General features: G+C 36.3%; 2 protein-coding genes across 3 annotated transcripts in view; both read right to left on the bottom strand.

Annotated features, from left to right (window-relative positions):
* Positions 1-9,938, bottom strand: part of LOC127868289 (cytosolic phospholipase A2-like) — a 39,565-nt gene extending 29,627 nt beyond the window's left edge. Inside the window, exons 1-4 of one of the 2 annotated variants that reach the window (XM_052409921.1) lie at positions 9,744-9,938; positions 8,720-9,045; positions 423-447; positions 26-104 (exon numbers count right to left, since the gene is read on the bottom strand). In XM_052409921.1, the coding sequence (XP_052265881.1) occupies positions 26-104; positions 423-447; positions 8,720-8,733 (118 nt within the window). In that variant the 5' untranslated portion in view covers positions 8,734-9,045; positions 9,744-9,938. The remainder of the gene's footprint in view (positions 1-25; positions 105-422; positions 448-8,719; positions 9,046-9,743) is intronic. The other variant, XM_052409922.1, reaches the window with a different exon arrangement.
* A 1,617-nt stretch (positions 9,939-11,555) lies between these two features.
* The window catches only part of LOC127868288 (cytosolic phospholipase A2-like), a 53,897-nt gene continuing 47,957 nt past the window's right edge, over positions 11,556-17,495 (bottom strand). The window contains exons 17-19 of the mRNA XM_052409920.1: positions 15,691-15,869; positions 13,924-14,110; positions 11,556-13,070 (exon numbers count right to left, since the gene is read on the bottom strand). Coding sequence (XP_052265880.1) covers positions 12,325-13,070; positions 13,924-14,110; positions 15,691-15,869 — 1,112 coding nt within the window. The 3' untranslated portion in view covers positions 11,556-12,324. The remainder of the gene's footprint in view (positions 13,071-13,923; positions 14,111-15,690; positions 15,870-17,495) is intronic.

Raw genomic sequence — 17,495 nt, 5'->3', positions numbered from 1 at the left:
AAATACAAACAAAATGCAACGTTACCATAATCTCTCCAACCCAGGGTGATGTTGCGACCCCTGACGACCTTGACCTCGAGGATGAGGCATGGCTTATGTTCCACCTGGCAAACATACACAATACTAAGTATTATTTATTCTTAATTAATACGCATTTATGATGCTACTGCTGATTATAAATATTATTATTATTATTATGATAATTACTATTATTATCATTATCATTATAAATATTATCATTCTAATTAATATTATGAAGTAGTTGTTTCTGTTGTTGCTTTTTTGTTGTTGTTCTTGATGATGATAACCACGATGATGAAGATAATGATAAATCACGATGGCGATGACGATACAGATGATGATGATGATAATGGCGGTGTTTATGAAAATCTTTCATGAGAAAAATATACTGGATTAAATACCTCAAAAATCTGGTAAGGATCAAACCTGAAATAAATCAAACTTGAGAATTAATACAAATAATTCATTGACATACAATCAACGGTTTCCTAGTTATTACATGCAAACAACACATAAAACCTAAGAGTTCTTAAGATACAAGGTCCTATATTTTAACCTTTTAACTTCAAAACCCTTATGTTTTTACATAATAAACTAAACCTGAAGTATGCGTTTTCACTTCTGATTACGTGTATTCCATAAGAATACGTTTAATGTTAAAGTTCGACCTGCTATGTTTAAGCGCAAATTTACCAAAACCTTATTACAAAACCTCAAGTATATGTATATACAACGTCTGCCGAACTGCAATACGTACAACTGAACGACACCGAACAGTTAGAAATATTACTTCAAAAGAATTTAGCAAGGTAACGGTGTGCATCTTATATCACTAATAATCGGTTGTCACATGGCTTAGCTCTTACTACAATACATACGAAATATTAACATCGAAAAAAATATGTAATATAGTAAGTATGGGACGCGAGAACACTTGTCAGAAGAATAATTTTTCTAAGCATACTCTAGTCTTTAATGAGTGCATGTGTCCGACTGCAATAACCACATATTCAAGATACATGTAGTATGCATAGTGTACATAAAACTGCCACAGCAACAAGATGGTGGAGAATCGAACGCTGACTTCCACTAACAGTTAAACAAACGTGGATTTAGCAAATAATTTACGTGAGTACTGGATTTCATACAGAATTACACAGGAGGAGGATTAAATAATTGCTTCATACCAAAGGTATTTACTTGAGAATTAGCTGGAGTCATGGTAATGTTTGTCTACACAGCGTAGATGACCATGTTTGCATAATAACACATCGGGTACAATATGCGGGAATGGCTTAAGTACAATGCCTTATTTAATGCACTTCGGTCCGCGATGACCAGCTTCTGTACCTTGTGACGAAGCAACAGTGCATCGTGTGCTAGTTCCATGGGTCAGCTTCAAGAAATAAAATAACGGAAAAGGTACCAGGTAACACAGTTAAATAGTTACTTAGTACCATATGAAATTGACATATAAAGTTATAACAAAGATTATTCCTTAATCAACTCGGGCAACATATGGCAAGAAAAGTACTTTAATATTGGTTATTATAAGTAGTCGAAGTAGTAGTACAAAATGTAGTAGTCGTAGCAGTAGCAGTAGTAAAAGTAGTAACAGTAGTGGTAGTAGAAGTAGTAGTAGTAGTAGTAGTAGCAGTCGTAGTAGTAGTTAGTAGTAGTAGTAGTAGTAGAAGTAGTCCGTGTAGTAGTCTAATAGTCAGTCGTAGTGTATAGTGGTAGTAGTGGTAGTAGTAGCCGTAGTACGAGTGTAGTAGTAGTATAGAAGTGTAGTAGTAGTGTAGTAGTGTAGTAGTCGTAGTAGTCAGTAGTCGTCGTCGTAGGCAGGCGGAGGAGAGAAGTCGTCGAGTCTAGTCGTAGTAGTAGTAGTCGTCAGGTCGTAGTCGTCGTAGTAGTCGTGTCGTGGTAGTCGTGGTGTAGTAGTAGTCGTGGTCGTCGTGGTAGTAGTGTAGTCGTGTCTCGTCGTCGTCTCGTAGTCGTCGTCGTCGTAGTAGTAGTAGTAGTAGTAGTAGAGTAGTAGTAGTAGTAGTAGAGGTAGAAGTAGTAATAGTAGTAGTAGAAGTAGTAGTAGTAGTAGTAGTAGTAGTAGTAGTAGTAGTAGTAGTAGTAGTAGTAGTAGTAGAAGTAGTAATAGTAAGAGTAGTAGTAGTAGTAGTAGTAGTAGTAGTAGTAGTAGTAGTAGTAGTAGTAGTAGTAGTAGTAGTAGTAGTAGTAGAAGTAGTAGTAGTAGTAATAGTAGTAGTAGCTGCTGTTGTTGTTGCAGCAGTAATAGTAGTATTAGTCGAAGTCGAAGTAGTAATCGTCTTGTTGTTGTAGTAGTAGTTGTATCAGTCGAAGTCGTAGTACTAGTATGAGTCGTTGTAATCGTAGTAGTAGTCGTAGTAGTAGTTGTTGTTTTAGCAGTAGTAGATAAAGTCAACTATTTTATCAAAGTTGTTCATTGTAAAAAAACAATTTACAATAATTGCAAGCAGTCAATTATGCAATAATCCGAGGTTCCCCATACATTAAGCAGTTGACCGTGTCTCGGGCTCTAGACTACCGCTGCTTTCGGGGATGGAGGGTTTATATCGAGGATGAATTTCACTTTGTACTTAAATGCCCTTACTATGCCGATGTAAATAATACATTAATTCCAAAGTATTATAGATCTCGCCCAAATATGTTCAAGTTTATCGAGCTACTTAATAGTTCAAAGATAAAAATGTTAAGAAAACTAGCCATGTTTTGTTTAAAAGGCTTTGAAATGCAAAAAAATGTCTTATATATTAGTTTACATTATATATCTTTCACAAAGCCAATAAGCTTAGAATAATGTAATAATTGTTGCAATCACTAAACAACGTTTTTGGCCTGGGGCATAGCCCTAAGGCCATGGCAATTATACAAATCAGACGTCAGAATTGGCTGGCTGCAAAACCCACGACTGAATGAATTCCCAAAAGTCCGATTTACCACTTGGCGGTAATTCATGCGCAATCAAAGAAGTTCTTTGCAGATCTCAATAACCCGCCTTGTAAATACAGAACATCACTATATAACATGATAGTGTCGTAAAACGTGTAAAAAATATTATTAAAGCAAAATTGCTAAGCATTGGCTTCGACATAGTTTGTATTATTGTTTGCATATTCATGCGAGAATAAGTTCCTCACTTGACGGTCTAGGCCGAAAAGATACGAGTGTCTACGGAGACGGTAAGAATAATTTTGTTCTGATACATTTTTTTGAAGACATTACATGTAGTATTTATAAACATATTTTAAGATATTGTTATTTTATTTTGCGTTAACGAGACATTCACGAAAAAAGAAAATGAAAAAAAAACAACAACAAATATTCATGATCATTCTCGGAAATATACGAAGTTACCGGATATGATATTTCACTACGCATATCGAGCGAGCAAATCGAGCGCGAAAAGTTCTACGTGAGACAACGTACACAATCTGTACACCGTTCTTTATCAGGGTTAAGGCCCACTCTCACTATGATGCCGGCGGAGCCCCTTTGCGTGATCCGGGATCTACGGGGATTAATCGGGGCTCTACCGGGATGAACCGGGGCTCCATCGGGGACGACCGGGATGAACCGAAAAAATCAGGGCTCCACCGGGAAAGTAAGTAAATACCTCCGGGATGAACCGGAAAGGACCGGCAACGACCGGCGCGGCACCGGGAACAACCGGGACAGCACCGTAGCTCCACCGGAGCCCATACAGACCCCAGCAGAGCTACGGCAACGCCCCGGTGAATGCCGTTAGAGTCCCGGTATAGCTACGGTATATAAGAAAACAGGCGCTCTGTCTGAACGCCACCGGCATTCACCGGTGCTCCGCCGGGGCATTACCGGCGACGACCGGGGAATAACCGGGGCGTTGCCGTAGCTCTGCGAGGGTCTGTTGCCGGTCTAGACACGGTGAGTGCCGGCGGTGTTACGGTATACCGGGGCTCTGCCGGCTTTCAGCGGGGCTCAACCGGGGCACTACCGGCGACAACCGGGGCTATGGCGGGACGCTGCCGGCTTTCACCGGGGCACTACCGGTGACAACTGGGGCTCTGCCGGGGCTTCACCGGGATAAACCGTAGCCAGTCCGGGTTTACCGGAACTCTGCCGGGCTGTTGACCGGCTTCAACCGGGGCGGCACCGGGAAATAGCGTGACTGCGTTAAAAAAAACCTACGAATCATCCCGGTCCTCGCCGGTCGACCGGCGTTAGCAAACTGGGATGGACCGGGGCTCTACCGGCAAAAGTGCGACTTGGGCTTAAGTGGATTTTCTTTTGTATACACATTACAAAGGAAGTATGATTGTTTTCCTGATCTGTTAATTATGTAATAGAAAGCTATTTTAGGCTATTGAAAGTGATTTATTTGACGCCAACAATAACAGTTTTTTGCGGCCATGTTGTTGTTGTTGTATATCTTCACCGTCTATGTAGACGAACCTCTACCAGATCTGTAGAGTTGAACATAAGGTTATCGTTCCCACAACCAGTATCGTGTTGTCCTCCACCGTCTATATACACTGAAGTATATACACAACTATTGTCTTGTCTTACAGTCTCTGAGCTTCTGCACTCAACCGCTAGGGTCAATCCGTATAAATTCGGACAAAGGGAGACATTCGGACAAAACATCGTAAATGCATTTTACGTCACACTTAAGGCCCCAGGCCTTCAGCGCCTACAGCGCTTTGATTACATTTTGTGGTAACTAAGTATTAACCTCTTCCATGTGACATTCTCACTTAACCATGTTGTATTTCATTCCTTTTTAAATCGATCTTTGTTCGAAATGACGTATGTTTTATATTTAATTGAAACGCCTGCTGTTATTGCAAATGTATGTTTATGACGATGAGGCAACTCCAAATTGATGTTTTTCGTCGGATTTGCCGCACCTATTTTTTGTCAAAATGGAAAAAAAATAACCGCTCGCACTCAATTTTGTGTCCTTCTGTAACCATAGTGCATGTGTTGTCTTTTTATTTGTTTTAAAAAACGCGATCTAGCAGAAACGATTTTGACGTTGAATACGAATGCCAAATAAAGTGTTTCGTAACATTTGAATCGATAACTGCAGACGCTAAAAAAATTCAATCGAGACGACCAGTACATGTTTCGCTGTCGTGGCCGTTTTAACAAATTGCGGTGAAAAGTTGCTGCAGCAAACCCTTAAAAATATAAACACATCTTCTACGTTCTGTCACTTATTTGAATGTGTTTTTTTTACGTTCGAACATGCAACTATCAGCAGATACCGTTGAAGCATGTTCAATTTTAAACAACATCGGGAAACATGACGTAAGATTTTTTATACTTGTTCTTCATTAAGGCATCTAAACGGCATTTCGCAAATTTTTCCTATAACACAAGTGTAAGTGAACAAAAAATAAACATAAAATCACTAAATGCTGATTCTAAAAGTTTCACAGGGACAATGCTTTATCATTTATAAAATACATAGTTGACGGAACATGCTTAACAGCTAGGTCCGTGTATTTCAGAAACATCAAATAAGTTCTTTGTAATGTATACATATATTTCAGAAAAATACAATACCGTACTAGCCATCGATATCCCCCTTTTAAAATAAGGGAGCGACAATGGATTATATGCATGGCCTTTGTCCGACTGTCTGTCATTATCATTTTGATGATTGTCCCTCTTCAAGTGCTATTGCAACATGGTATACCTTTTCACAGCTTGCAACATGGTATACCTTTTCACAGCTTTCACTGTTTAAAACTTCAAACAAATATAAGCAGCTGTAGGTAGACATGTGTCCCGCACTTCAATGATATGGTTACACGTATATTTCGTGGTCAAAGGTAATATGCAACTTACTCCTATAAATATCAGGTCGTCCGTCGATATATATTCTTTGTATAAGAATTGATTTGAATGTAAAATACAGCTGTTTAAACCTATATCTCTTGATAATGCAATATTTTTCTATCAAGATGTGATTTTTTTTTTGTTCTTCGCTCTTCCCTCGCTCGAGAATTTTCCTGTTTAAAAAAATCGCTCGCCTCTTCAACTTGTTTTCAAAAAAAGTCGTAGAACCAAAAAATCAATTTGGAGTGGCCTGAGCTGTATATATGCTTAAGTCAAAATATAATATTCTGCTCTGTTCTGGCGTCAGTTATAAAGGGGTAAACAAGGCCTTTAACTGTTTCAACTGTATAGATAGCTAGAAGAAAACACGGGGGACGCAACATGTACAGAAGAAAGAAGAGATTTATAGTTTTAGGTTTTAATGTTTTAAAACTGTAAAACGACACAGCACAAGAAACGGTGCAACGTCTAATGTTCAATTTGAGAGTTAAAGTTTTTAAACTGTCATGCGACACTTTGATTTTCTGTTATTGTTTGGCATATTTTATCTGTTGAAATAGTATTCTGCATCCAAAGACAACATTTATGAACAATTAAGAATTCTCAAACATTCTGAGTCGCCAACCGTCCATCTTTTGTTTCAGTTTTTTAACCATTTACAAATTTTTCTATTGATCAAGCAATATTTATCGGGTATGTGCCAATGCGTCAAAGATATATGCATTCATGAGAGTAAACAAGGTGTAAAAAGTGGAATAAAAAATAAATACACATGTGTTCTAATCTCGCCTCGAGAAAAATACCAATCTCTAGCCATAAGTCAATGTTACAAGAATGAAAAAAATAAACGTCAAAGTGACAGTTTTCTGTGCTGTATACTTGATTGATAAATAACAAAATATTTAAGTCATATTTTATTTGATATACGAATGGAATAAATTTCTTACAAGTAAAATTGTCTTTTCCTACATCATTTGCAAACTTAAGGAAATCTTGCCCCAAATATATCATAATGTTCAGTTCAAATTGCTCACCTCAGAAATTATATACATGTGACGCGTTCTGAAAAAAATGGGCTTAATGAATGTGCGTAACGTGTCATCCCAGATTAGCCTGTGCAGTCCGCACAGGCTAATCAGGAACTACACTTTCCGCCTAAATTGGAATTTTCTTAAGAAAACACTTTCTTGAAACAGAATAAAAGCGAAAAGTGTCGTCCCTGAATAGCCTGTGCGGACTGCACGGGCTAATCTGGGACGACACTTTACGCACATGTTTTTTGCCCAATTTTCACAGAACAAGACACACATAATTACCTCGTTTTCATACAAAATAGTTCAACTGTGCAATCATATATTTAAATATGTAAAAATTATCATAATGATTGTAATTGATCATAATCAATTCATAGAGGCACAAACAATACGATCTACACAATAAGAAAGTAATTACTCACCTAAAGCGTGGAATTCAAAATATGTTCTCCAAAGTGTAAAAGACGGGAAATTGGTTAACAATGTTGTTATTTTTGGTTTGTTTTTTATTTCATTCGTTTTGAAATATTTATTGATAACACAATTATATTTGCAATAGTCTAAAATGATTATAAAAACACACATGGGCACTTCGAATACAAAAGTTTGCCGGCCGCTGGAATAAAAAACTTGGATCTCTAGTATAAACAGCCAAAGCTCTACCTCTACTCGGCACCCTGGACCTCTAGTTTAAACAGCCAAAGCTCTACCTCTACTCGGCACCCTGGACCTCTAGTTTAAACAGCCAAAGCTCTACCTCTACTCGGCACCCTGGACCTCTAGTTTAAACAGCCAAAGCTCTACCTCTACTCCTGGATAAGGCACCCTGGACCTCTAGTTTAAACAGCCAAAGCTCTACCTCTACTCCTGGATAAGGCACCCTGGACCTCTATTTTAAACAGTCAAAGCTCTACCTCTACTCCTGGGCAGCTTTTAGTTTCGATTCGAAGCTTATGGGATCATTATCTTGTTTTGTTTTCGACCGAGTGTTCGTATCTTTACGCACAAACGCAGCAAACATTTGAAGTGACGGCCATTTACGAAATAATGTATGACTCAAAGAATTTCAAGTATTCATATTGCAGTAAACACACACATTGAACGTGTCGTTAGGATAGGTTATGTGCTATTCTTTTAATATAATGCATAATTTAAAGATATTTAAGTGTTAGTTAAGTAGCTATTTACCTTAGAAAAGATGAAAAATGTGTTGCTTTAAATAGATGATCAAATATTTAACCAAAGGTGTATTGAAGAATTCTTCGCTCCATCATAAGTCAACAAAAGCATCTCATTACTGTTTTATTGGCATTTGCATAATAGCGACTTTTCTACCAAAGTTAACAACAACCGCAGTTCACAGAGATATAATTAAAAACCCATTTTAAGTACGACAATAATACAGACACTTGAACTCTCAATGAACGTACCCGTATATGGTAATTATAGCTCAAATTAACTTTTAACGATGACCTTACATTCTATATGAGCCGTGGTCTGTGGAAAGGGGGCTTAATGCATGTGCGTAAAGTGTCGTCCCAGATTAGCCTGTTCAGTCCGCACAGGCTAATCAGCTTTAGGCCTAAGAAGAGACTTTCTTTAAAAGAAAATACCATAAAGCGGAGAATGACACTTTACGCACATGCATTGAACCCCCTTTTCACAGAACACGGCTCATTATATATATATATATATATATATATATATATATATACACGGTAATATATTGCGTAATATACGTAAACATGTACATGTAAACAGTACCTTTAATTGTCTTAAATAGCAATATAATCTTTTTATCAACCTACCCTGTATCCATCATGGCTGTCAAGTGATATTACTGTTGTACTTTCCAAGAATGCACTGAATACAAATCTTGAGTTGGTCAACAGCGACCCTCTATTCTCCGCTACTTTGGAATGTTAATTCACGTCCGTTAGCATGCACCATCCACCAATATGAAGATGTCTGCACTCGATAACATGTTCAAACTTAATGTTTGCATGGTATGAAGTCTTGTTTTATACTCATTATTGTATACGCTTCTTTTTTCACAAATTTAAACCAAAAGGAAGACATGAAATCTTAAAATTTGGTTCACTCTATCAATTCAAGTGTTTAATTTAGTCTTATCCTGTAACGAAAAAGAGGATTTAAAATAAATATTCACAATAAAAATGTATTGATTTTGAGGTAGATAACAACGGAGAAAACATATTTCAAGGGTATTATTTCTGAACTGAGCACGCTGTCTTGAACATTATCAATGTTATAAAATAGTTTACTTTTTTAACAACATACAGTGTGTGTTATTATCTTAAAACAATATATTTTCCACAGTTTCCGACAATTCTTAAATGTATTAAAAATTAAGAGTTGGTGTTGTTTTGTTTCAGAAAATGCAAACTGTCAAACTAACTTAATTTTAATGCTAATGCGAAAAATGTTTACGCATACGGAACTCTTAGTTGTGTTCTAGATCAGATGTACCACCTAAGCTGTTTTTCTATTTAAAGCATGTGATTTGCTTACACGGTATTTGCGAATGCTCGAGTGTTCGTGTGATTGTTTAAGCGCTTGTGCAGCGAAAATATTGCAATATATTATTATGTTATTAATAAACATGCGTAATCCTATTTTGCGATGTCAGTTTTAGTAACAAATCGACGTGTCAATCCGCAATCATCTAAAGCAGTGTACTATTTCGTCACAACCTATATTTTCTGTTAAACCAACATGAAAGATATTCAAAGGAAATGCATTTTTTTACTATTCAACATATAAAGGTTCGAACGTATTATCCTATGACACACGTTATACATGCATTCAAACCTTTCAAGTTGAGTCATATCCTGGATCATAATAGAAACAAATGAAATAGACGCTCTTAACTATGAATGATTTTCTCAAATAACCGATGATTATTCCTTTCACAAATCTCGCTCCTAATTATGAATAATTTTCTCAAATAAACCGATGATTATTCCTTTCACAAATATATCTCCCAGCATAAGTACCTTGTCGACAACTTTGTTAAAGCGAATCTATCTTTAACACGTACGAAATTTACTACAGTATGCCATAGAAAATACACGCGTTGTTCAGTCATGCATCAGTTTTGTTTTCTTCGTCACACGGGCCAATTCATTATTAAAGGGAGATTATACGATTTTGTCAAATAATTATTTATTTATATAAAATATGTAAAAAAACTTATTATGCATATATTTCAATATAAATTAAATAAACGTTAAGAAGAGCATGTGTCGAAAAATGCGAAATAAGCCAGACATTTAATTCTGAAATCGAAAATGTCTGTACCTGTAGTCGAATTCGACAGCATGTATATCATGCATGTACCATGTAAATCTAAATTTAGTTTTACGGATCATTTTACTATCATGCAACGATATCTATTCATACGACGGAAGAACACTAACTCCGATCCTTATAAAAAGACGAACGCTTCGGTTATTGTAGGAAAATATGTACGAAATATCTTCGTCACAATCGGCTCGGAGCGCTTATTTGTCTTTGCTGCATTTTATTAAATTCTTCTTCAATGTATAATTTTTCTTGCATATTGTGTGTTATTGTAACATATTTTATCAATATATTACAATTTAACACATATAAAAAATCGTATTATCTCCCTTTAAGGAGGTATGTCGTATAAGCAAGTATTTTAAACGCTTAGGCTTGTAGTTCGATCATTCAATCAGGGAACATTCATTGTCAATAAATGATTAAAGGGGCCTATCCCCGTTGTAGAAAATTGACAAAATTAAAAAAATATTACAGATTTCCAAATTGTCGCTGCGCTGTAGTAATGATGGGAAAACAGTAATACTGAACATTTACAATGTTCTAAAATATCCATTATATGCATCTTTTGACTATTTAAAGCCTTAAAAAATTATAAAGCGTTACAACGCTAAACAATTGAACAATTTAGAGAGTTCTGTTGTTATCGTTTTATTGTGTGATACTTCGAGGATTTATTTTATAAAGTATAAAATAAATCACTCATTGTATAAGCACAAATGGACTATGGCTTTGTGATTTATAATTGGAACAAATGAATACAATACGAAATCGAACTTGTCTTTGCGTTCGTACATCACGGTTTTGCTCAAATGTTTTTCAAAAACAACAGTGCGGTTAAATAAAAAAGATTTCTTTCTTTGTAGTATTGCAGCTTTTTATATTAATTTCATCTCAAACGTAAAACTTATTTTTCCGTTTGTTAATATGCACATGTATTTCCAATATTTTCGTCGAACAATATAATTATGTACCTATTTCTAGACATTCCTTTGACAAATCTCGACGTCAAAGTCCGGGGCCCGTATTCACCAACCCATTCTTAGACTAATGAATAAAAAAAGACTTGGAACCAAGAAAAATGCATTCAGTGTTTGAATATATAGATGCTTCCACTGGTACTTATTTCATTGACAAACTGCTCTTCATGACGAATGCCATAGATAGAGGTGTTTAATAACAAGTTTTACTGAAAATTAAAGAAATTCTTGAATATATCAATTGAAAGAATATTCTTTATTCTTAGACTTAAGTCTAAGAATTGCTTGGTGAATATGGGCCCAGTTATAAGGCTCTTGTTAAATACTCATATACAAATGATATTATGTACATCATAGTTTTTTATTGATAACAAATAGAAAATGCATATAATTACATTATCTTCGTAATACATTATTATATATACATAAAATACTATCAATCATATCACATATTCAAATGAGCAAACTGCGTGAATGACACAGTCGTCGTATAAATTATTTATATTTTACATTGTTCACTCATACCTCCTTTTTCAGATGGCACTTTTGTATCCTTTCAATACGTTTTACATAGTTAAATCCGGTTATCTCTCTTCATATTGAATCGCTTGTTTTTCGAACCACGATTTAAGCATAACTCGTATGTGTCTACTTTCTGCATTTGATCTTTGAATGTTTATTGCAATGTTAGTGGAAATTAATGTGTTTTCGAACAGAAGTCACTGTACAAACCTCATTTGTTTCTTCATATTATTATTCGTATTCTTCATATCATTGTTTCGATGTCAAGTGTTGTAAGTTTGTGTCTTACACCTCAGTTCCTTGTTGGTAATATATAATCGCAAAATGCAACTTCAAAAGCATAAATAGTGGACTTTTCATTTCCATATATCAAGCCTTTTATCAGTAAATGTGCCATGAGCGATATATAGTATCAAACGTTCATAAATAATTCAAAGTCTGATGAAACCGTTACTCCTTTTGATGCATGACCGCACTTCTTTAACTAAACGCCATGGTCATGAGTGAAAACTTCGTCGAACGCTTATTGATCTGAATTGCGTTAAAAACTCACGAATGATTTGGTAAAAACAAACCCAGAAACAGTGTTATCTTGGAGACTCAATTGCAGTAAAGAATCGAGCATCCCCGTCATCCTCGTCAATAGAGTTACACTTTGAATCTTGCCACTGTTTTGATTTCTCCGGTTGCATGGGTTTCCTTCGTCCTGGTATATCTCGTAGCGCCGTGTCCTGATCCTCCTTGGACGCCCCTGAAACATCTAACGACATGCTGCTAATAGGCAAACCCAGCGTATTTTGAGACGTTTCTGCATTTAACGATTTATAAGACCCGTTCGAAAGCGGTGATTTCCTAGTAATTGCGCGTGTTCGTGTAATTTTCGGTATGTTCTCGCTCGTCACTGGCAAATACTGGTGTTTGTCTGGAACATTATCAGGTGCATCTACGCCTCGTGGAGTTTCCTCAGGAATGTCATCGATTGACTCGCTAAGGTGTTTTGCGGCATCTCTTTTACTAAATCGACCGCTGTGAATACGTGAAAGGAACTTTGACAGTCGGTTTTTGTTTTTTTGGGACACTCTCCGTAGTAATGGCACATCTTCTAGTTTGCATGGGCACTTAGGCGGCTCAGCACGCTTCTTTTCAATTATCTCTACGATCACCTTCTTGATGGTGTCAACGTTTAATAAGGCGTTGAACTCGGTCAGTTTAGATAGTCTTTCAAATGCGAGATGAGAATACTTGAAGTTAAATGTTGAATATGGGGCTGCGGGATCATCAAATATGTAGAAGTCGGCGAACTGTTTTTCTTCTTTCGTTCTTCGCCTCAAACCTTAAAAACAAATGTTTCAATGTATCTTACTAGTACGAACTTGAACGAAAACTTAAATAAGAGGACCATGATTGCCCAAAGCGCCCATCAAATTACAAGCAAAGACAGAGGCAAGCCTTAACAGTTGACAAATGTTCCTAAAACAATGCCCCACAGATATTTGACCTTTGACATGTTTGATAATGATTTTGGGTAGGCCAACCTAACTTAAACTGAAATATTCTGGCCAAATCCAAACGTAATATATAACAATGTCATGTAGAAAGTTTTAGTTGTGAATAAAGGGTTATACCTCTGGTTTTAATGCTTCAATCTTTACCCTTCTTAAACCACTTGTAAAGCACATCTACATGCTGTTTAAGGTGGAGCAAGATCGGATGCCAAAAAAGCTAGAATATTGTACTAAGTCGAGTACCTTCCTCTTTAATAGGGTCAATAACTAAGTTGTTCCTACTCCAATCTATCTGTTATCGAAAGGATCCAAATGTTTATGTTTACATTGTGTCCATTTGGCCGAAATTGCATGAATTGTTGATGTCAGTCTCGCAAAAAGGCATGCTAGTGTTAAAAATAATGTAATTGAATAAAAAGGCTGTATGAAAATTCATTTTAAAACTGTACATTTAACGAAACTATTAATAGGCTGCACTAACTCCAAATCAAAAATAAGGAAAAGACAATATCAGACTTCGCGGGAATGGAAGAATTAACAAGTTTTATGAAGTAGGTAAACTGTGAATAAATTTTTTAACATTTTACAAATTTTGATTGGATTCTTCCAACAGTCGTAAAGTCACAATAGGGTTCTTATGATGCAAAACAAACAAGTACTAACGTTTGCTAATTGGCTTACCAGGTTTAACGAAGTGCCGGAAATCGACGTTGACGAGACAGAAGTGCAGGACAATGGGACAGTTGACTTCAGTGGGGTGCCTGAAGATATACAGCTCCTTCATGCCCTCCCTATCGAACACGGTCGTGTCGATGGGAGGGAACATCACTTTGTGCTTCTTGGCCCACATTTCTGCTAGAAGCAGCTCCTGAAAGATTTGAAAGCGTAGTTCAAAGATCCATAAATACTGCCAAATATTACTATGCTTAATAAAAACTTCCAACAAGAAAAGTGCCATACGGAGGTTAATCTCAATAGGAAGACCCTTAAACAAGTAACATTCGTGTAAAAACGTTAAAATTGAAATACAACTTTGTTTCATCTAAAAACCTTATTCCGTTTTACGATGATCTCGAATCAGGATCGGATTCATTCGGTTTGCATTAATTTGCATAATTTGGAGCGCACTTGCCAGTGCTTTCTATCATGTTTAGCGCTATTATAATATATAACGGGCAACTTCAAGATCATTGGAAACCCCCATTCTTTCCTTGACACAGTTCAATTCAAGTATGTATAGCCCCACATACACTTTTATTTTTGCACGCTGTCTTTTCTTTTTTTTCTTACTGAATCGCTCGAAGAGCAGGACTTCCTCGCTTGAGCACCGCTTATTAATAAAATAATGATTATTCATGCGAACAACGTCATGCTTCCGATGCTGATCAAAGCAAATCTCGCGTTTGCTCGTAATGTTCGGATATCGTCACGGGAAATTCAAATGGAATATATAGTCTCACAAAAAAAATTAAAACGAGCATTTTGTATCTAATTAAATCAATGTTACCAGACCATATCTAACGTTCAAACTTTGTCTTTTGCTATAAGAAACACTGATGTGTTATGGGTTAACTTTGTTTTACGAAGTATTCGTTGATTTTGAGTATTTATGGATCTTTAAGGAAACTATGAAGAAGGATCAATATAAAAGTAGTATAGATGTCATGAATATTTTGATATCCGGATACTCGAGTAGTATTCGGATATGAACCAAATTTCGTGTACTCATATATAAATGAAAACCACAACGTCTTTCGTTGATTATGCGTTCGAATGCCCTGTTCTTAGCGTGCATTGATTAAATCCACACATGCGTACACGCAAAATTGATATACATGTAATTAAAGGCCTGCACGCATAATTGATATTAGTTTGGGTTGTATTAACTTAACTGAAAGCGATAATGACACACAACTATTAATTGCAGTAAACGTGAAGACGTTTATCTGGTGAAGTTATGTTCTAACGAAAACGAATTTAGTGCAGGTTCAAATATGATGGGCACTAAGGCAATATGATGTGTTAAATATGTGCATATGCTGATAGTTGCCATCGCCCGATGTTACATATTAAAATATTTTGAAAACGCTTGTACTTAACAAGTCATTTTATTTTGGATGTTTGCTATTTGATCGTTAATAATTTAATAGAGGCGATAGTATTGCACACTCAGTTATTATAGTTTTTTATTTATTAATTACCACTGCTAAAAAATATACAAAGAAGACTGCAAATTTCGACCGATATTGTCGATCTATACGGTAATGTGTATGGTATAAGAGTATCACTTTCGGATGTCTAATTCTGCCATCCCTAACAATATAAATGGCGTGAGTAAGAAATCCTTGTTTTATGGTATTATGACATGAACATGTATTCCGAAAGTAAACGGAAAATTACGGGTGGTTACGTTTTTTTTCCAAAAAACCATCACATCAGAGCATATACCTTAAAAGGCGGACTTGAGTCGCCGGGTCGGGCGCTGAAGTCGAAGGACAGGATGATGTCCACCTCGCGCTGCGGCCGCAGCACCACGGGGTAGGGCGAGTTGAACGTGAGACCCGCGTCAACCACATACAGGTGCTTCTCCGTGGTCGGATGCATCTCGAAGATGCCGTCGAAGTCGTCTGCAAAACATACGATATAGGCGTTTATTGTGCTGTCGTCACGAGTGTGTAAATAATAAATACTAGTAGTAAATATCAGTCAATAAAATCTCATCTCTCACAAACGGCGTTTCTCGAAGATGACGTCGAAGTCATTTGTAAAGCATAGGATATACGAAATTTTTTGGACTGTCGTCGAAAGTGTGACAAAAGTTCGAAACGGGTTAGTGACTCAAACGCAGTCTGTAGATTATGGTTTGTGCATCTAAAAAAAGCAACGTATGCGGGTCAAATTTTAAAGCTTGTTACAATGTGTAATGTCGCTACGAGTAACAGTTTAAAACGCTTGTGTTAAAACATCAACTGTTTATCATGCTTTTAGCATCTCGAAAATTCCGTTAAAGTCATCTGCGAAGGATAGATCTCGAGATTGTAATTTAACTAATATCGTCTTTTATACAGTCCACTCTCGTTATGTCGACATCGGATATCTCGATATTCTCGATATGTCGAAGTAAGCTCAATGTCCCAACTTTTTTCCTTCTTTATCTATATAAATAAACATCGCATATCTCGATTTTCGTTATGTCGAATATTTCGATATGTCGATATAAAATTTTGTCCCGAGTCCAGATTTTACATGTATTTACTGTGGTTTGTCTCGAAGTGCGAATAACTGTCCCAGTGTCGGCAAAAAGTGAGAAAAATTTTCTTTGATACTTCACCGCCCCGCTTCGCCCGGCTGCTCCCGATACTGTGCGGTAGGAAATCGATCCGTTGATTGCATCAATGATCACACGTGTGTAATGTCGTTAGCAATTAAAACTTGAGTAAGGCCTGTCACTTTAACTGTCACTTTAACATCAATTAACTGCAATTAATGCACCGCCTGCCGAAAGGCCGAAAGACTAATTTTTTATTTTATAACCGATTGAACTTTGCATTTCAAACTACAAAATGTTCAGTATTCTGGAACGTGATTTACGCATGTTCAGATGGAAAACCCTCGTCTTGATTGGACGTCAATTGCATCATAACTATAAATAGTAACATTACCGGATGTTTACTCGACAGTTTAGAAAAAGTATAACCGCATGTGTTCATGCAATTATGTTATACTTAAAACGTCATTTTAAGCATTTAAATTTAATCATGCCTCGTAAAAATACGTATACATGTATATCAGGTAGAGAGTATTCTGCCACACGGTGACGGCTTTAGTTAGACCACTTAGCAGGTATATTTATGTTAAAAACAAGGTAAATATTTGTCTTATTTTTTCTTTAAAAACGCCAAATCGGATATCTCGAACTCTCGTTATATCGATATATTTTCTTATTCCCGCCGACTTCGAGATAACGAGAGTGGACTGTATTTAACGTTTCTTACAAACCACTCTAACACCGATTAACAACGGCAAAGCTTATACATATATTAAGATTATTCATATATAATTTCGCTAACACTTATTTCGATTAAAATGTGAGCTATATTTTACTTTGCTGATGTCGGGATCCAGGTTTAAATGATAAATATTTTTTGTAAATTTGAGACTCAGTAAGAAACAGTTTAGACTTTTTGTTTTTTTTGTATTCATACGGTTTATCACAATATTCTAACAATTCGGTATTATCTTAACAACCATCA

The sequence above is a fragment of the Dreissena polymorpha genome, chromosome 2 (assembly GCF_020536995.1).
Source record: "Dreissena polymorpha isolate Duluth1 chromosome 2, UMN_Dpol_1.0, whole genome shotgun sequence".
In the NCBI taxonomy this organism is placed as follows: domain Eukaryota; kingdom Metazoa; phylum Mollusca; class Bivalvia; order Myida; family Dreissenidae; genus Dreissena; species Dreissena polymorpha.
This window is presented reverse-complemented; position numbering and strand designations above follow the sequence as displayed.